The 21,299-nt window shown below is 39.5% G+C and overlaps 2 protein-coding genes across 2 annotated transcripts in view; both read left to right on the plus strand.

Annotated features, from left to right (window-relative positions):
* The first annotated feature begins 589 nt into the window (after nt 1–589).
* On the plus strand, nt 590–11,545 carry LOC123512032 (molybdenum cofactor biosynthesis protein 1-like). Its single transcript, XM_045268179.1, is given in 12 exon segments — nt 590–1,021; nt 3,175–3,410; nt 5,238–5,361; nt 5,642–5,809; nt 6,497–6,720; nt 7,155–7,176; nt 7,179–7,272; nt 8,372–8,477; nt 8,895–9,040; nt 9,546–9,631; nt 10,051–10,098; nt 10,324–11,545. Coding segments are annotated over 11 exon segments (2,313 nt in total). The 5' UTR covers nt 590–1,021; nt 3,175–3,272; the 3' UTR covers nt 11,481–11,545.
* A 5,503-nt stretch (nt 11,546–17,048) lies between these two features.
* Nucleotides 17,049–21,299, plus strand: part of LOC123512033 (transmembrane and coiled-coil domains protein 2-like) — a 110,062-nt gene continuing 105,811 nt past the window's right edge. The window contains exon 1 of the mRNA XM_045268184.1: nt 17,049–17,184. The gene's annotated coding sequence lies outside the window, so the exon portion shown is untranslated. The remainder of the gene's footprint in view (nt 17,185–21,299) is intronic.

Below are 21,299 nucleotides of genomic sequence, written 5' to 3' on the forward strand. Positions count from 1 at the left end.
TGAGCTTCTGCGTTCGCCGCCAGGGTCCGCCACCTTCCCGGCTTGTTGGCTTGAATATTCTTTATTTTCCTAGTTATATTACTAGACCTGTATAGCATGATAGTAAGTTTTCTTAGTTTCTAGGAATGTGTAGTTGCTTTTTAAGTGTTCTCTGCGCTTCTGTTTGGCAAATGTATTGAGTCTGCGTACCTAAATATGGGGCCTTTTTTCTGGCTAATTTTTACATACCATGGTAGTGACTTTTTTATTTCAGGCTTTAGTCAAGTTTCGATAGATTTAAAAGATCGCTTATGCTTTTTTAATTGTGTTTCTCACCGATTGAATAAAATATTTGGAATTTAAAATGGTTTATTGTCGTGTTAATAATTGATTCTATAAAACTTTATTATATTAATAGTTCATCTAGTGCACTTTTAATGTAGCTCCAGATCACTTTGAATAATAGATTAGATTGTTCTGAATATGGCTTTATACTAATAAAGTCAAAATGGATGAACTTTTCAATGGTTTTCAATATGTTTAGGTTTTAACACTATTTATTTTACTCTTTTACTTGTCATTTGTTCATTTCTGGTTCTTTGTTAGTTAAGTTTGCACGAAAAGCTTGTTCAGAATTTGTAATATTTTTCTTCATTTATATGGAGTCACTATGGATGGATATTTCGATGGCTTAACGGTGTGGAATGTTCTAATATTTTTTATATACATGTTTTGCACGTATTTTAAATATTACTCAGACTGGAGATATTTTGCCATTGTGGATATTAATTAAATTACTTACCAAGTCATAATATATAAGGCATTCGGGCATAGCTTCATTTTTTGGAGGGGTCGATTTTGAATTTATATACGTAACGTAAATATAGGCGAGTCATTTGTCCCCCCGTTGTGACGTCACAGCTAGGGTGGTGATTCATCCCCGTCCTGGGCGGAAGACTAGCTTTGCTCTGGCGCCTTTTTGTCCATTGTTGATTGAATTGAGAGAGTTTTCCACGCGTTTTCTTTGTGTTTCCAAGCTTAGGTGTGTATACAGTGGTAGTACGAAGTGTAAAAAAGGAGAAACGGAGGAGGAAGAGGAAGAAGTAAGGAAGAGTGAAGGGGGAGAAGGCGGCAGGTAAAAGCCACAATATTTTGCCAAGTGTCCCCTGTTATCCTTCCATTCTTTGTAATGTTTGGTGTTATAAATTGTTTTTGAGGCGTATTTTGGGTGTTTTAGGTTTGTTTAGTAGGGTTATAAGGAGTTTTGAGTGTATTGGGTTCATATTGAGTGCTATATGTTTTTTTGTGTGTATGTTGGGTGTTTGAGTGCATTTAGTTGTGTTGCAGGATATGTTCTGAGTGTGCTGCGTGTATATTATCGTTGAGTGTTTTTTTATGGGGCATTTTGATGTTTTATTGTGTATTAGGTATTTTGGGTGTATTTCTACGTATCTTGAGTATGTTTTGGGTATGTTCGAGGGTTGTGGTTTGTTGAGGGGAATTGTATTAAAATTTAGTTAAAGTCTTCCTTACAACACTGCCTTTGTAGTATTGGGTGCTATGAGTGTGTGTGTGTGTGTGTGTGTGTGTGTGTGTGTGTGTTACAGGGTGTTCTAATGGTGTGTGGGATGTATACTAGAGGTAGTAGAGATGGGGACGAGTAGGGGGAGGTTATAATAGAGCAGGTAAATAGGCGTTGATTCACGTCCCTCTGTACGTGCCTCTCTTCCTTGTTCATACCTTATGCATTCCAGTGACTGGTGGTGGTGGGAAATGAAGGAATATCCAGAAAAGAACGAAGGAATTGATGAAATGAGATCGTATGGGTTATTATCGGTAGTACTAGCAGTAACAGCATCAAATAGTAGCATACCACCACTACTACTACAACAACTGCTATTACTAAGCTTTTAAACGTATAATAAACAATGCAGCTTATTATTTTGGGGTACTATATTTTCTCAACTATAAGCAGACTTTACGTGCATTAATTCACTTCCATTTACTTATCATTATCTTCTCAGCCTAGTCGAAATGATGTACTGGTGAAGGTTAGTTATGTTAGCAGTGTGAGGCTGTGTTAGTTACTAATTGGCATGTTAGTCCAGCCAGGCAAGGAAGATTGTTACCAGACACGTTCCCATGTCACTCTCCCAACTGTAAGCTATTATATATATATATATATATATATATATATATATATATATATATATATATATATATATATATATATATATATATATATATATATATATATATATATATATATATATATATATATATATATATATATATATATATGTGTGTGTGTGTGTATATATATATATATATATATATATATATATATATATATATATATATATATATATATATATATATATATATATATATATATATATATATATATATATATATATATATATATATATATGAGAGAGAGAGAAAGAATTATATCATGCAAATCCAAATATACACTGCCTCAACTTTCTCTCTCTCTCTCTCTCTCTCTCTCTCTCTCTCTCTCTCTCTCTCTCTCTCTCTCACACACACACACACACACACGACTTTATTACATCCTCGTTACAGAGTTAGACAGGAAACAGGCGTGCAGCAGACTGGAGATGGAGTGGCTCCACTTTCCGCGATGGTGAATAGAGCATATTCTCACCGCGTCTATCTATGAAGGCTACACAAGTTATTGGTTCTCACGACTATTTCTCAGTATAATAATGTAGGATTATTGTTAGTCTGTCACTGTCAGGGTATAAACACCCTTAATAACCTGTGTAACTTAAACTAGTAAAGCCCTTTCAAAGCAGTGGAGGTTGTGTGTATGTGTTGCGTGCTAGAGAGGTGGCGGCAAAGCTTATTAGCAGAGGTGAGTAGTGTTGTGTATGGCGCTCCTCGCACGGCCGTAGGGAGCAAAACTCATTGTAACTTGGTTCCCGTGATGTGGATCATGAGAAACGTATTAGCTTGCTGATGATGATGATAAAATTCCTCTCTGAACAGTCAAGGCCACAGGCGATAGTTACTCCCTTGCGTCTCCCCCTCCCTATCCCCGTCCGTCCTGTCTACCCTGCTCCCCTCCCTACCTCCTCGGCCTCCCTTTTCATCCCCCTCTCTGCCTCCCTGCCTTGTCTCCCTATCATCTAACGCCCCCCCTGCCATCCTCGCCTCCTCCCCTTCTCTCAGGCTCAGCTGATGGCCAGTCATGCTGTCTCGCGTCTTGTATTCAGTGAAGGTAACACGCCTGTCTAGGTGTTCCTGCCTCACACTGCTCACACGTAAGCATGGGTTCTCTCGGGAGGCAGATGACCCGGGGGAGATGCCTCTGGGCCTCTAGGTATGTTGTCTCTGCCTCCACCAGTATAACCTCATCCTCTACACGTGTCTCCACCTACTCCTGCACCCGTGACTCCCATAGCAAGGTGAGTGGTGGGTACGGCAAGTGAATCATGAACTAACACGACGCAGTGTAGATAATGTCTTGTGTGTGCTGGGGAAAGGTGTCATATATGCTGCCACTGCCTTTTAGTGTGTACGTTAGTATGGTATGAAGGACAGTGTGATTACCGTATTCTGATGTATTGTAGGGAAAGGTGTCATATACCTATATTTCCAGACATCTACAGAGAAGAAAAGTGGATTAGAAGAATAGTTCTAGATGGTTAACCTCTTAAGTACTGGGACGCATTTTTACCTTGACTCTCTTGGTATGATTAGACGATTTTATTTACATTAGGAAGGGTCTATGGAGGTTAGAATATTAATGGCCAGTCTTCACTATTTTATTCCCCACATTGATTCTGAAGCTGTGTAAAATAACCAAATAGTATGCAGAATAAATATGTAAAAGTGTCCTGGTACTGAAGAAGCAAAAGTTGGCTGCAGAACATAGTGAAATCAATGTCTCAGATTGACTGGTGTTTAGAGAGTGGTGTGCACAAAAGTTGAGGGTTAAGGAAGGGTACAGTGTTCAAGGGAGACACTTTTTGACTTGCCAAGTGACTGATAGCTTATCTGTGTCAATCATGGGAGGTGCAGAGATAGATAATAGGTAAATCTAATCAAGAATGGTTCCTTATGCATCCTATTGTCACCCCTTTCCAAGATAAGCAAACCTGGGGACATGGTAACTGGGACTGAAAGCTATGTGATGGAACTAAACTATATAGAAGAGTTAGATACTGAGATAAGATTAATTCTGAGGGAAGCTCTAAGTTGTGGTGGGAGGGTTTGGTTTAAGGCAGGTGGCCAGATTTGGGGAACCTGAAAAGTCTAAGGGAAAGACTCTACATTTTGGTGAAATCTCTGAACGACAGTCAACAAACAGGGAATATTTGTCTTTGTGTTAACCTTGTGAAGTCACCTAAATTTGGGGAGTCTAAAAAGTCTAAAGGGAAGACTCTACTTTTGGGAAAAATCTCTGAATGACAGTCAATAAACAGGGAATATCTGTCTTTGTGATAACCTTTGCCAAGAGGGTGAGTTCTGCCGTCAAATAGCCACCACTACACTAACCTAACCACTAAGATTGCAGTTTAACATAGTGCACCCTATCTTTTCTCCTCCATCCCCAAAAGCCAAACTAGTTATGATGTTATTTATTTGACATATGGTGGTGAGGTGGTGGTAATGCTGTGTGTGAGCTGCCCATGCACAGCCAATTGCCTCACCACCCCACCACTGGCTCCATTCGTCGTGCCAGATGTGACCATACGTACTGAGAAAACCTGAATATGATGAATGTATAATATCAGGGTGCCATTTCTTTGTCAAGTCAGGCATGTCATTGAATAAACAAGATGGTTGCTCTGGGTCTCCTTGCTCCCTGCCTGAGTTAATCTAGTCTGGTAAACATCATTATAATTTTCCTTGCTAACCCCTTCACTATTTGGACACATTTTTACCTAGAGATTTGTGTACAGTTAGACCCATTTTGTTGACATTAGAAAGGATCTATGGAGGTTAGAAGCTTAATGGCCAGTCTTCACTATTTTAATCCCCTACGTAAATTTCTGAAGCTGTATAAAAATCACCAAATAGTAAGCAGAGTGAATATAGTGATGCTTCATGGTACTCTAGGTTTAAATGTGAATGAGTGGGCAAGGTCTCACATGTGGTCCATTCATCAAATTCACAGCCTGTCTTCCATGTTGAGTCTCATTACATAGTCTATGCAATCACTCTTAACATGACTGCTTGAATAATGAATGTTTCTCTCTCTCTCTCTCTCTCTCTCTCTCTCTCTGCAGGTGGGTCGTGTGGAGGCCTTGAGAGCAGTGAACCCTCTGCCATTCTCTGCCTTCCTTACAGACTCCTTTGGACGTGAACATTCTTACCTCAGAATTTCCCTCACTGAAAAATGTAACTTGAGATGTGAGTATGTTATGTTTCTTAAGGATCTTGTCTAGCGCAGAATTTAAATGTTATAATTGTTCTTTTTATGGCTAGCACTAGTATATTTCCCATTTTTTTCTTGCTCAGTTTGTTATTTTTAGTGTTTACTCTTTATCTTGTAATGTAAATAATGGTTATAAAGGTAAGGACAGCTACCATTACCCATTGCCTTGAATTAAGCTAGTATTGAATTTCTATGTATTCACTCATAAGCCACAGGTCTCGTAATCAGTGAGTTGATGACCCCTCTCTGCCCCAGGCCAGTACTGCATGCCAGAGGAAGGTGTGAGTCTGACACCCAAGGACAGCCTGCTCACCTCGGAGGAAATACTGAGGATAGCGCGGCTGTTTGTGTCAGAGGGAGTGGACAAGGTGCGACTGACGGGAGGCGAGCCGATGGTCAGGAAGGACCTCACACACATTGTTGGTGAGCAGTTGTGTTTGCACTTCTATACAAGGGGTAGAAAGTTCCTAAAAGTTTGAGGCTGAGCTAAAACTGATTTCTGTGCTTTTTTTTTTTCTTTTTATGCAGGAGGGAAACCAACCAAAGGCAACAAAATGTAAAAAAAAAAAGTTCATTTAAGCACTGGTTCCTTTAAAGAGTGGTACAGAATTAGCCAAAATTAAGGAGCAAATGTTTTGTGTTTATGCTTGTGCTGTGCCATGACCTTACACTGTCACTTAATGTTTGTTGGTGTGATTTACATTGTTTTAGTAAGTAATGAAGTAAGTATGTTAACTTTTATATCTGGGAAGGGTGTGTGGGGGTGTAAAGGGAAGGCCAAAGGTGTGGTTTACTCAGGAGGCCACACGCCCTGCTCTGCACTGACCACAAGATGTTTTAGCCATATCAGAAGATAAACATACAGTGCTGAGTCCTTGGATATGAACTTGTGTGTGTTGCAGAGTCCTGAGGTATAGAAATGTGCTGTAGAGTTCTTGGATATAGACTTGTGTGTATTGTAGGGTCCCTTAGTATAGACTAGTGTGTGTTGCAGTTCTTAACTATGGAAATGTGTTGCAGGGTCCTTTAATATAGACTTGTGTGTGTTGCAGAGTCCTTCGGTATAGAAATGTGTTGCAGGGTCCCTTGATAGAGACGTGTGTGTTGCAGAGTCACTGTCGGGCCTGGGAGTGAAGCAGCTTGGCCTGACAACCAATGGCCTGCTGCTCAAGAGGCGTCTCCGGGATCTGCAGTCAGCCGGCCTCACTCACCTCAACATCTCCCTGGACACACTCATCCCGCAGAAGTTTGAGCTGATCACTCGGCGCCGGGGGTGGGAGAGGGTCATGGAGGGTGTCGATTTGGCTCTTGACCTCGGCTATTCCCCTGTCAAGGTCGGGTGAGGTGGTGTAGCATTTAGAGTATTTGAGTATTCTGAAATAATTTTGTGCCATACCTCTCATCACTTCTTTCTAAAGGTTGAATTGTCACAGGTTTTTAAGAGTTTTTAACCTTTTTAGTACCATGACATATTTTCATATTTATTCTTCTTACCATATGGCACTTTTATGCAACTTTGGAAACTCATGTGGGTGATTGAAATAGTGAAGACTGGCCATTAATCTTCTGACCTCCATAGACCCTTCCTAATGTAAATGAAATCGCTTAATCGTACTCAAACCCATGATAAAAAATGTGTCCCAGTACTGAAGGGGTTAAACATGATGGCCTCTTATTGTACATGTATGGAGAAAGTAAGCCCAGTCCCCAACTAATAAACGTTGGTCTGTATTTTGAAATGTTACCTTGGTGTACCCCGGCCCGGCAGATCAACTGTGTGGTGATGCGAGGGAAAACGAGGAGGAGCTGACGTCCTTCATGGAGCTGACACGACACAAGGATATTGATGTGCGCTTCATTGAGTACATGCCCTTTGACGGGAACAAGTGAGTAGTGCATCAAGTCACCCACCTTTTGTTTTTATTTATTCCTATTTTATTTATTTATTTATGTATTTTTCTATGTAAGAGGGGAAAACTGGTCAAGGAGAAGAAAAATCCACTTTTCATATTTGTTTATGTGACATACAACACAACATAGCAAAGGCTTGTGTGTTTATGTGTATCATAGCAACACTGAAACAACACTAAACTCAAGAATACAAACTGTTGAGAATACTGGTCACCACAACACTCACACAAAGACTTGAGTTTATTGTAAAATGTAGCAACACAAACACAACACTGAACTGAAGAATACAAGGTGTTTCTCAGTACCTTGATCACTGCAACACAAAGCAACACAATTTATTTATTTATTTATATATTTTCTTTAAATAAGAGGAAAACTGGTCAGGGTAAAGATAAAACTAATGCACTGTTGGTTACTGCTTGGTGGAGTCATTGTAGGTGGTGCTGCTTTAGGGATGAATTGTATGCAGAAAACAGCTCCATTATGTCATCAACTTTGTACTGCAGTCTGTATGCAGAAATGCTTTGCTCTCTCACCACGACTGTTTTCTAAGGCCACAGAGATGATTAACATGGATTTTAAGAGTGTTTCTCTAGTCAATATTGTATAAATCATGTCAATCTGCTTCTAGAACTGTAAAAACACCTTAGAAAATTGTGTAAATTTAGATAAAGCTTTTTGAAATAGTAGAGGTGAAAGTGCAGAAGTGTTTGAGATTACAAGCCTTTGTCCCCTTATCATTGCTCCTCCTTGCCACATTTACACTGTTATTGTATTGCCCTTTAAATTTACATATATATAATGTTACAACACCACTGATTTATTACTATAGAAAACTGTATACTACTAACATCCTTTCCTCATCTCCTTACCTTACTGCCAAGACATTTATCCATTTTTTTTTTTTTTTTTTTTTTTTTTTGGGGGCTAACTCTCTCAGACCTGTAAGGGGAGTGGTAACTAAGTGGGTTTTTTGTTTTTCATTTTATGTGTCCCTTGGTCAGTTTTCTTCTCTTACATAAAAATAAGTTCTCTAACCTGTGCTCCTCCTTGCTGATGTGAAGTGTGTTTCAGGTGGGATGACCGCAAGATGGTAAGTTACAGGGAGATGCTGAAGCACCTTCAGGAGGCATTCCCTGGGCTCACCAAGGCCTCGGACAAGCCCAACGATACCTCCAAGGTGTGGATCGGTGAATGAGTGCTGGAGTGGGCTGTGGATGGCAGGATTAGGTGTCAAGGAAGATTACTGGCTTGAAAGTTTCTGAGACTGGCACTGGCCAATAGTAATGAAGAGAAGAAGCCAAAAGCATCTTGAAACATCCTTCTTTAACCCCTTCAGTACTGGGACACATTTTTACCATGAGTTTTGTGTGTGATTAGATGATGTTATTGATATTAGGAAGGGTCTATGGAGGACAGAAGATTAATGCCCATGGTCTTCACTATTCTAATCTCCCACATGAGTTTCTGAAACTGTTTAAAGTCACCAAATAGTAACAAGAATAAATATAAAGATGTGCTATGGTACTGAAGGGGTTAAACAGTTCAAGTATAGTTCTGTTTCCTCTCCTCCCTAAGACATTCCCTCCCCCACCAGGCATACAAGGTTCCTGGGTTTGTGGGTCAGGTTGGCTTCATCACCTCCATGTCTGACAACTTCTGCGGCTCCTGCAACAGACTGAGGCTGACGGCTGACGGCAACCTCAAGGTGTGTCTCTTTGGGGCCGCTGAGATCTCCCTCAGGTGAGTGTTCATCTGGTATTTCTTGCTTTTATCATGATTTTTTTTCTCTCTATCCCAGACCATCATTACAATGAGCCACCCAGACAAGGTACCACACACTCACACACACACACACTCATTAACACTTGTAGCCCTGTCAGTCCCTAGTGGAAATGGACAGTCTCATGGACCACCCTGCTAGACCTTACAGGCTTATACAAAGCATAGTTGGCCATATACTTCTACACTAAGGCCCCACAGCACACACTACTTATCTTATTCCTGTGTTTTATCCTATGACCAGACAAATTAAAACACTTGTGACAACTTAGTGCATTAAATTACATCACCAGCACTCCCTTTCATGGCCATATACATCCACAATAAGGCCCCACATCACACACTATCTTATTCCTGTGTTTTATCCTATGAGTAGACAAATCAAAACACCACTTGTGACAACCTAGTGCATTAAATCACCCCATTACATCACCAACACTCCCTTATATTCACCGATCTTCCTCAGAGATGCAATGCGGAGAGGTTGTGCTGACAAGGAGCTACTGGAGGTTGTGGGGGCGGCCGTGGGGAGGAAGAGGAGGCGTCATGCAGGTGTGTTGATCCACCAGCCTGTGTCACCACTGGCCAGGCTGGATGTTAGTCTTTTTATTGTTCTCTTCTCAACTGTATGTGTGGCAGATTCATTAGAAGTATGTTGCTGGGTTTCATTTTATCTTGTAGTACCTGTGGCTGTAGGTGTTGGTGAGAGAAAACGTGTTATGTCACCAAAACCAAAAGGAATTACAACTATTGGAGATACCGATGAATTGATAACTCTGAAAAAATATTAGACATTTTAACCTGTTATTTTTGTGATAAATTGTGGTGATGATTTGCCGCCATAAAATTATTGTCTTTCAAGGTGACAAAGTTAAGGTAAATACCAGCTTGTATTGTACATAGATAGATTATATGATGACAGCAACACTGGTACCAATTGTAGTGGTAATTCTGGTGATGTTTGTTGGCAGGCATGCAGAACCTGGTCAGGCTGAAGAATCGGCCGATGATTCTAATCGGTGGGTGACAGAGGGAGGCAAGGCATAGTATGTACACACCACGCTTACCACTTACTTGCTCTGCTTTCATGCCACAAACCTTCAGTATTCTTGCCTAAAGCTTCATACTGTAATAGCAAAGCATTGAGGGAGTGTATTATATTGGATTCCTCTTTATTACTGATATTACTTATTTATTTGATAGCAATGTGTTGTTTGTATTATATTGATGTCTATCTTTTGCAGGGACAGATATGTGTGTCACTTCTGCCCACACCATCACACCACCACACACTGTAACCCATCACACTACTGCTACATCACATACACCACACCACACTACCTATCCCACACTGCACCATGCCCTCACCACACCACACCTCACCACAATGCACGCCCGATATCTTCACACCACCACTACCGCCACTACTGACAGAGGCACACCAGAGCAGCCCAGTGTTGGCAGAGGCCAGCAGAGAAACAACACTTCCAATGACACCTCCTCTCACATCACTCAGGGAAGAACCTCAGATGGTGCTAGTGCCTCAGCCTCCCAGGACCACAATGCACTGTTCTGGCACCAGTTTGGCCACCACCACCTCAGTAATGAAGCACAGGTGGAAGCTGAGATGAGAGTTAAGAGAATGATAACTAATACTGAAATGAACTTAAGTGAAGGTGAGAGTGGAATGAAAACACAAAATTGGAATGATGTGACAGTTCAGACTCCAGTAACAAATGAAAATGAGAAGAACCTGAGTGAAAATGATCATAGAATAGAAACACTGCACCAAAAAAACATAAAGACTCAGAATTCCTCAACTAGAAAAGCAAGTAAAGGAAGGAAGCCACAAGAAAACGAGACAGGGAGAACAGAAGCAACATCCGACCCACCTCAACCCAGCACCCTCACACACGTCACCACCACAGGGGAGGCACGGATGGTAGACGTGGGTGGCAAGGCAGTGACACGCAGGGAGGCCGTGGCACGTGCTGAGGTATCCCTGGGAGCTTTGGCCTTCCAGCTGGTGAAGGAGAACAGGGCCAAGAAGGGAGACGTTCTTGGTGTGGCACGTGTTGCAGGGATCATGGCAGCTAAAAGGACATCTGAGCTTATCCCCTTGTGCCATTCCCTTCCTTTAGACACTGTGGAGGTTAACTTAATGCTGAGAGAGAGCCATAAAGGATCAGAGGTGCCAGTATCAGATCATGTGGTGGTGATAGAGGCTAGAGCAGTGACAACAGGACGGACAGGGGTGGAAATGGAGGCGCTGGTGGCGGTGTCTGTGGCGGCGCTCACAGTGTATGACATGTGCAAGGCAGTGTCCCATGCCATCACCATATCACAGGTGCGCCTCGTCTCAAAGTCAGGTGGCAAGAGGGACTACACTGCCAGAGAGTGATGGTGGTGATTGTGTGTGTGGCAGTGGTGAAAGAACCTTAAGTGCATTTTTGTTGTTATTTGAAATTAGGAGAATGATCATTTGTGTGTGAGAGAAAGAGAGAGAGAGTGTGTGTTTCTTTTGTACTTTTCACCAGTTTAGTAATGTGGTGAGTTTCACTTTCACTGTTTGATCTGCTGCAGTCTCTGACGAGACAGCCAGACGTTACCCTACAGAACGAGCTCAGAGCTCATTATTTCCGATCTTCAGATAGGCCTGAGACCAGGCACACACCACACACCGGGACAACAAGGTCACAACTCCTCGATTTACATCCCGTACTTACTCACTGCTAGGTGAACAGGGGCTACACGTGAAAGGAGACACACCCAAATATCTCCACCCGGCTGGGGAATCGAACCCCGGTCCTCTGGCCTGTGAAGCCAGCGCTCTAACCACTGAGCTACCGGGCGTGTTTGTGTGTGTGTGTGTGTGTGTGTGTGTGTGTGTGTGTGTGTGTGTGTGTGTGTGTGTAGCCTTGGTAGGAGAACCTTAGGAGTGTTATTTGGTATTAGGAGAGGAGGCTGTGTGTGTGTGTGTGTGTGTGTGTGTGTGTGTGTGTGTGTGTGTGTGTGTGTGTGTGTGTGTGTGAGAGTAGAGAAGGTGAGCACTTGTAGCAGCAATTTAGAATCATGAATCAAGGTGATGGGTAAGCCTTGGCAGATGTGGAGATGGTGGTCACTTTTTTCTCATTCTCCATTTGTCTTTCTCTGATCCAATTATGTGTGTGTGCGTGCGTGCGTGCATGTGTGCGTGCCTTGTCTGGGTCAGCTTGTATGTGATTGCTGTCCTGGTGTGTAGATGAATTAAGAGAAAGATTATTTGTATATGTGTGAAAAAGAGAGATATTTTGCTTTGTACATTTTACTTAAACGTCTTTAATAATTTATCAAGACTTGCAATGTTGGCGGCACTCACAAAGGTGTAAATGTTTGTGGTGGTGATTTTGGTGATGATATTGTTACTTGTTACTGGTGTGCGGAGATTTATGTCAGTCACTGTGTGGTGAACTGTGACGGTGACTGGTGATGGAGAGTCTACCTAAATGTTGACTTTGTTTTTTGTTTATGTAATTGAAGGACATAATTAGTAGTGAAGTTACGGGTTCTTACTTACCACTATGTTGTCGTCTGTTACTAAAATCTACCAGTAAACCTTTCCTTTCTCTCCTTCATTCTCTCATGTGCCAATACACTCGGTAAGAATTTTCCATGTCTTTCAAACCGTTTTATGTCTTTTTTTTTTTTTTTCCGTTCATCCTCTGATTTAAGTCTATTGAGCATTTATTAATCTTTCATCCTCTGGTCTGTCATTATCTGTCATATCTTCCTTACAACCTTGTAACATCTGATCTAAGAATTTATTATATTTTTCTTCAGTCACTCATCTTCAAAAATCCATCAAGCATTTCATCTAAATCCTTTAAACTCTGGTCTAATAATCTGCCATTATATTTTTCTTCTCAATCTTATAAGCTCTGATCTAAGAATTTATTATTTTTTGCCTATGTCTTTCATCTTCAAGAGTCCTTCAAGCTTTTCATCTCAATCCTAAATTTATACTCTAGTCTAAGAATGTCATTGTATTTTACCTGTCAGTCTTACAACCTCTGATCTAAGAATTTATTATATATTTTTCCTTCCAGTCCATCTTTACAATCCATCAAACATTTCATCTCAATCCTTCATGCTCTACTCTGTCAAGAATCTATCCTTTATAAGCTATCATAAGGACACTGTCAGATGAATGCTGGAGGGAAGGAAGCTGGGTACAGTAGAAACAAGTGTAGGTTACAATGCTGAACCGAACTGTTTGTAGTTATGTAAGAAATCTACCTGCTTATCATTGCTGGCCTTATGGATATCTCTGGCTCATACAGGGCAGTGTGTGTATGTGTGTTTGTTAAGTGTGTTATCTGTATTAGGTCAGGTTATCATTCACTGAGGCACAAGTGAGTCGTTGATATTAATTGAGAGTTTATGTGAAGTCTTTAATTGCAATGAAATGATTTTTCTGTACAAGTATTTATTTTTTCCTCATGAATTTACCTTTTTGAGAAAGGAAAGGTTGTGTTGTGTATTGGATAGTGTGAGGAGTGTTGCCTGTGTCTTCTTTGTACATAGTGGCATGAGGTGTGTGTGTGCGCGTGCATGAAGTTTGTGTCTGTAGATGAGTGAAGTTTAAAAGCAGTGATGAAAGAATGAGTGAAGTTTGTCAAGGCAGCGGTGACAAAATAGGTGATGTTTGAGATCAGATGTGTATCACTGAGGTGTTGAAAGAATGAGAAGTTTGTCAAGGCAGTGGTGACAAAATAGGTGTTGTTTGAAACTAGGTGTGTGTGTGTGTCAGTGAGGTAGTGAAAGAATGTGTAAATTTTGAAAGCAGGTGTGTGTGTTCAGAAACGCTTTGCTCTCTCACCACTACTATTTTCCAAGGCCACAGATGATTAGCGGGCTTTTCAATAGTGTTTCTCCAGTTAATAATGTAGAAAGCATGTCACTCTGCCTCTAGAACCATAAAATGACCTTAAAAGAAACTCGTGTAAATTAAGTAAAGTCTTTTAAAATAGCGGAGGTGAAGCAGAGATGTTTAAAAATACAAGCCAATGCGTAAAAAGAAACTCGTGTAAATTAAGTAAAGCCTTTTGAAATAGTGGAGGTGAAGCAGAGAGATGTTTAAAAATACAAGCTAACGAGTAAAGTATGTACAGTATGAGGACGGAGCATATATCAGTTGTACGATATGGGGTGTAGTTTTCCATCACATGTTTATCAGCTGCACCTTCCCGACACCCACAGCAGATGAGAGAGAGAGACTGCAGATTAAGGCCAGGAAGGACAACAGGAGTCACTTGGCAACAAATATGACGATAGAAGCACATCGCAGAGAAAAGGAAACTGATAAAGATATTGCTTGACAAATAATGAATGAATGGAAGAGAAATGATAAGACTGTAATTGGATTTTTAAATGTCTTTATCTTATCAGTATTAATTCAATCTTCCTGTAGTGTAAGTTAAGGTTTTTAAGAGTGCTTATATGATGCTGGTGGTGGATTAGCATTTGTTTTGAGTCTAGCGGGAAAAACAGACGAGAACACGAGGGATTATCAGTGGCGCCTTTGAAAACAGATGAGAATATAGTAAGTAGCTGTAAGAACTATTTACCAAGATGGTCCAGCCTGGTGATCAAGTTAGTATTGGTTCAGGGAATGATGGATTATGAGAGGAAGATAAGATACAATTGTGATAAGTATGTATTCTGAAACGCTTTGCTCTCTCGCCACGACTATTTCCCAAGACCACAAAAATAATTAAAGGGATTTTCTAATTTTTTTTTCTTTTGATATGTGAATTTTGTTAATCTGTCACTAGAACTGTAAATATATTCTCAAAAATCCTTGACTTCAATTAACTGGGCATTTTGCGATTAACGGAGGTGCGGCGAGAACTCACAAACGCCCTTCTCTCCCACCATTACTATTTACCAAGGTCGCTTTAAATGATTAGCGGGGTTTTCAAGAGTGTTTCTCCAGTTGATAATGTAGAAATCTTGTCCCTCTGCCTCTTGAACAGTAAAAACACATTAAAAATCGCTCTTCTCTCACCATTTTTTGTTTACTAAGGTCACAGAAATGATTAGCGGTTTTTTTTTTTTTAGTGTTTCTCCAGTTAATAATGTAGAAATCTTATCACTCTCTCTAGAACCGTGAAAACATCTTAAAAATCGCTCTTTTCTCTCACCACGACTATTTTGCTAGGCCACAGAGATGATTAGCGAGGTTTTCAAGAGTGTTTCTCCAGTTAATAATGCAGAAATCTTGTCACTCTGCCTCTTAAACCGTAAAAAAAAAAAAAACTTAAAAAACTCGTATAACTTTAAATAAAGCCTATGAAATAGTGGTGGTGAAGAGCAGAAGTGTTTGAGAATACAAGCCGTTAGGAATCAAAGTGTGAATATTGGAAGTAAGGAGAGGTTCAGTGTTGTGGGGGAGGGGGAGATAGATAAGTATAGCGTTAAGTGTGAATGTTGTAGTGAGCTGTAGTGTCCTTTTTATTGTAAGACGGAAAAGCTGGCCAAGGAAACAAATAAATAAAAAAGTGAATAAATAAAATAAAAAAATAAAAAATAAATAAGTAAGTGAATAAATATAATGGCCCACTTAGTTGCCAGTTCCCTTGCCCCAAAGAGTTAGCCAAAAGGAAGGAATAGAAGTTGTTGGGAGGCGCTGTCAAGTAACAAAAAGTCTTACGTAACAGCCACGGGGGAGATATCATAAACTGTAGCAGCTGGCGTGGGAGTTGTATAACCACAAATTCATCACCACTTTAGGCGTACATGTTTAATAATAGATAAATGAGACATTAAAATACCCCAATAAAACACACAGGTTAATCATAAACCATATTGAAAGAAATAGCATTCAAATGTGCGCGGAAATTATATAACCAGAAATGCGTAATGATCTTGGGCTTATGAGTTCAAATATAGCAAATAATATTGTGGCATATTCCAACGTGGTATAAAAGTGAGTTAGATGTTATAATAGATAAAAAAAAAAAATGTGATAAATTAGCGCAATACGTCAAAGCTAGGTAGGTAGAAGTGACATATATAGGATCGAGTCCCTTACAGCACTCACACAAAATAGGACATAACACTGAAATGATACTCAAACACAGTAGGATAATGAATGGAATATTACGCTTAACACAATATATAACAAAAGATCCCATTGCATTAGTTAAAAGAGAAACTTATGGGATTCACCATTTTTCTCACTGAAGAAGCAAATAAGACCTTTAAAACATTCAACACCCCATGAAACTCAACAAAATAATAACAAAAAAAAAAAGTAAATAAAAAAATATAATTTATCAAAGCAAAACAACGTCCAAAAAAAAATTAGAAGCAAAACACAAAAGGCCGGATTCTCCATTTCCTCCCAGTGAAGAAGAATCAAAACACGACCTTTAAAATTATCCAAAACTCCACAAAACTCAACGCAATAATCCTAAAAAAAAAAAAAAAAAATTAAAGCAAACCACATAATAAACCAACATAAATTAACATCGAATACCTTACATCACTTAACGAAAACATGAAAGTAAGGAATCGAGCACTATATAACGCCCACAAAACATAACGCAAAAATACCTAAACTAGAACAATTTAACCTAAAAATACAAAATAAACCAACATAAATTAATAGCCAAAACCTTACACCACTTACAGAAAACATGAAAAAAAGGAATCGAGGACTGAAAAAGAAGCGAAACACACGACATTTAAAAACCAACCAACACCCGAGAAAACACAACACAAAATTACCTAAACCACAAATTTAAACCAAACCACAAGGCAACCCAACACAAACTAACATCGAAAACCTTACATCCCTTATAGAAAACACAAAAATAAAGAATCAAGGAGCGTAGAACGACAGTCTTTTGTATAATTTCGATTGTTTTGATGTGAGAGGGAAGGAGATTCAACCGCTTATGTTTATCTGGCGAGTGGCGACAGTGACTGGTTAGCCGTGGTGAAGAGAGGACGTGTGCCGCTCTGTGCTCTTCCCCTCCGGTGCTCTTTGCTTACAGTGCCGCGGGATTATAACTGTGAAGGCGAGGTGAGGCAGGCGCCCTTCCCCCGCGCCACCCAGCAAGGTAAGGGCGCTGCCACGGGGGAATTAATGCCATTTTAAGTGAGTTTTTTTGGCGGGTCCGCTTTACCTGTCAGTGTTATGGCGAGGGGGGAGGGAGACGGTGTGTGTTTTGTTTATTTGTTGTTGTTTTTGTGTTGTGGTTTGTGTTTTTGTTTTGTTTGTTTATTTTGTTGTTTTTATTTTTCTTGTTATCTTGTTTTTCTTTTTTTATTCCATTTTTCTTCTTTTTCTTCATTTTTTCTTCTCATTTCCCTCATCTTCATGTATTTCCCTATTTTTCATCCTCTGTTCTCTGCATTTCCTCTGTTTATCCATCTGTTTCCTTTCCTTTACCCTTTAAACTCCTTGTTCTATTTACTTTCCCTCTGTTTATTATTATTCTTTGCCTTATTTCTTCTTCCTGTCCCTTATTCCCTTCCTTTCTTCTTTTCCCTTATTCCCTTAATTTCTTCTAATCATCCTTCCATTTTCTTTCCTTTTCCCTTTTAACTCCTTTATTTATTTTACTTTCCCTCTGTTTATTATTATTCCTTGCCTTGTTTCTTCTTCTTCACTCTAATTTCTTCTTCTTTCCTTCATTTCTTTATTTTTCCTTCCATTTCCTTTCCTTTTCCCTTTAAACTCCTTCCTTTTATTTCATTTTCTCTCTTTGTTATTATTCATTGTCAGTTTCTTCTTCTTAGCCTTAATTTCTTCTCCCTTTTCCCTTATTTCCGTCATTTATTCTTCTTTTCCCTTATTCCCTTCATTTCTTCTTCTTTTCCCTTATTCCCTTCATTTCTTCAATTGGGTGTGTGTTGCAGTGAAGGGGAAGCAACACTGAGGGCTAAAGATTTGTATTACTGTGTGTGTGTGTGTGTATGTGTGAGTGTTTGTTATCCTATTATTTATGTTATATGTTTCTATTTAAATCATGCCTGGTTGAAAAATGGGGCTAACCTAACCTAACCTATCCTAACTGGAGCTCTGAAATAAAATGAACAAATATATAATGGTAACAAAATAATAATGTGTCGGATTTGTAAGGTTGTGCAACTCAAAACACTCAGAAACTCAACAAGATGCAACACTACTGAAATTTTTACCCTTGCCTCTTTCCTCCACTCCTCTACACTTCTCTACGCCCGGTAGCTCAGTGGTTAGAGCGCTGGCTTCACAAGTCAGAGGACCGGGGTTCGATTCTCCGGCCGGGTGGAGATATTTGGGTGTGTCTCCTTTCACGTGTAGCCCCTGTTCACCTAGCAGTGAGTAGGTACGGGATGTAAATCGAGGAGTTGTGACCTTGTTGTCCCGGTGTGTGGTGTGTGCCTGGTCTCAGGCCTATCCGAAGATCGGAAATAATGAGCTCTGAGCTCGTTCCGTAGGGTAACGTCTGGCTGTCTCGTCAGAGACTGCAGCAAATCAAACAGTGAAACACACACACACACACACAGACACCTTTATCTATTTATGTACCCATTTATGTTATTTTATGATATGTTGTGTTATGTTAGGTCAGGTTAAATTAGATTAGATGAATTCAGTTTTTAAACAAGGCATGATTTGAGGAGGAACTGACACACACACACACACACATAAAGACATCATTTATTTATTGACTCATTTATATTAGGTTAGGTTAAGTTAGGTTTGGTTAGGTTAAGTCCATTTCTAAACCATGCATGAGTACAAACTGACACACACACACACACACACACACACACACACATTATTTTGTTTATGTACTCATTTCAGTAACTTTTGCATATTCTGTTGTTGTTATGTTTTTTGTAGAGCAGTTAGCTTTGTTCCCAGGTGTGACTGACGACTCACTGAACACTGAGGACACAGCTCACACCAACACCAGGCACAGAGAGAGAGAGAGAGAGAGAGAGAGAGATGTAATTTATATGCTTGATGTATGAGAATAGTAAAATATTTGCTTTGTGAGAGAGAGAGAGAGAGAGAAAGAGAGAGAGAGAGAGAGAGAAGCTCGTATTCTCAAACACTTATGTGCTTTACCTCCACTATTTCAAAAGGCTTTATTTAAATTTACACAAGTTTTCTAAGGTGTTTTTACGGTTCTAGAGGCAGAGTGACAAGATTTCTGCATTATTATCTCGAGAAACACTTGAAAACCCTGCTAATCATTTCTGTGGCTTTGGAAAATAGTTGTGGTGAGAGAGCAAAGCATTTCTGAATATGAGCAGAGAGAGAGAGAGAGAGAGAGAGAGAGAGAGAGAGAGAGAGAGAGAGAGAGAGAGAGAGAGAGTGACTGTCATAAGAAATTTGCTACGTATGTGTTGCAAGTCACTTTCTTTGTATATATATTAGAGAGAGAGAGAGACTCTGTGTGTGTGTGTGTGTGTGTGTGTGTGTGTGTGTGTGTGTGTGTGTGTCTCCCACCAGCATACAGCGTCAGGCCACAGTGACGGGAGGCAAGACAGCTGGTCCTGACTCCTGACACAGCCTGGCATGTCACCCTGCCTGCCGTGGTGACTCCCTTACACACACACACACACACACACACACACACACACACACACACACACACACACACACACACACACACACACACACACACTCTCATGTACAACTCTGTAATGGGAGGCAAGAATTGTAGAAGGAAAATAAAGACTTGTAGATTATACTTTATTTTGCAGTGGATCTCTAGTTTCCTTACATTAAATAAAGGGAAAAACAGGAAAAGATGGAGTTTTGTAATTTATTTTGTCTTAGAACTGTAGATTTCTTGTGTTAAATAAAGGAAAAAACAAGACAGAAAAATTAAAATTAAGCAATTAAGATAGAAAAAAAATTATATAAAAAAGAATTTAGTTTTTTTGCCACTGATCTGTAGTTTAATTACATTAAATAAAGGGAAAAACAGGAAAATATGGTGTTTATGCTTTCTTTTGCCTCAGATGTCTTGATTTTTAGATAAAAAAAAAAAATCTACAAAAGGATCAAATGAAACAGTTAAGAAAGATAGAAAAAGAGAAATTATATAAAAAGAAGTTCGTTTACTCTTTTTTTACATTGATCTGTAGTTTCATAGCATTAAATTAAGGGAAAACAAGAAAAGGATATAATCTAGACATATTTTGCATCTGATCTCTAGTTTCCTTAGATTAAGTAAAGGGAAAACAGGAAGAGGAGAGAGAAATAGTAAATAAATTTGTGCCATGTCAAGATTAGCAGACCCAACATCTCCCGGGCCATGAGTGGGTTTGCTAATCCTGACGAGAGCCTTCAATTTTGCAGGATTTAATTTGTTCAGATGGAAGGTTATGGAAGGCTAGGTTTGGTCTATTTCAATCACTTTATTCTCATCTTTTTTATCAATATTTTATGAAGGACAGAATGCAAAATGTTCTTAATGTGTTGTATCGGCAAATGTTGTTTTGTTATTTGAAGCTCCATCGAAGACAAAAGGTAATAAGAAATAAGGAAGAGGAAAGAGGAATAGATATTAATTTGGTTCATGTCAAGAGAATAGCGAACCCAACATCTCCCGGGCCGTGAGTGGGTTCGCTAATCCTGACAAGAGCCTTCAATTTTGCAGGATTTAATTTGTTCAGATGGAAGGTTATGGAAGGTTAGGTTTGGTATATTTCAATCACTTTATTCTCATCTTTCCTCTTCAATATTTTATGAAGGACACAATGCAAAATGTTCCTAATGTGTTGTATCAGTGTTTCTGATAGTTTTGTTATTTGAAGCTCCATTGAAGACAAAAGATAAGAATAAAGAGGAATAGTAATTAAATTTGTGCCATGTCAAGATCAGCGAACCCAACATCTGTGTTCTTGAGTGGGTTTGCTAATCCTGACGAGATCCTTCAATTTTGCTATTCCAAGAAGCAGGATTTGATTAGTGTGAATAGGTTTGGTCTATTTCAGTTACTTTACTCTTGTCTTCCCTCCTCAGTATATTATAAAGGATACAATGCAAAATCTTCCTACGTGTTGTATCAGCATATGAAGTTTTGTTGTTTCAAATACCATTGAAGCCACAAGATTTATTTACTATTTGTCATGTATTCTGGTCTTGGGATGGTGAGATTTGTGGGGTTTTTTTTTGGGGGGAGGGGAGAACCAGACCAAGGGTAACAAAGAGTAAGAAAATAATGTCCAC

This window comes from Portunus trituberculatus, chromosome 32, assembly GCF_017591435.1.
Source record: "Portunus trituberculatus isolate SZX2019 chromosome 32, ASM1759143v1, whole genome shotgun sequence".
Classification (NCBI taxonomy): domain Eukaryota; kingdom Metazoa; phylum Arthropoda; class Malacostraca; order Decapoda; family Portunidae; genus Portunus; species Portunus trituberculatus.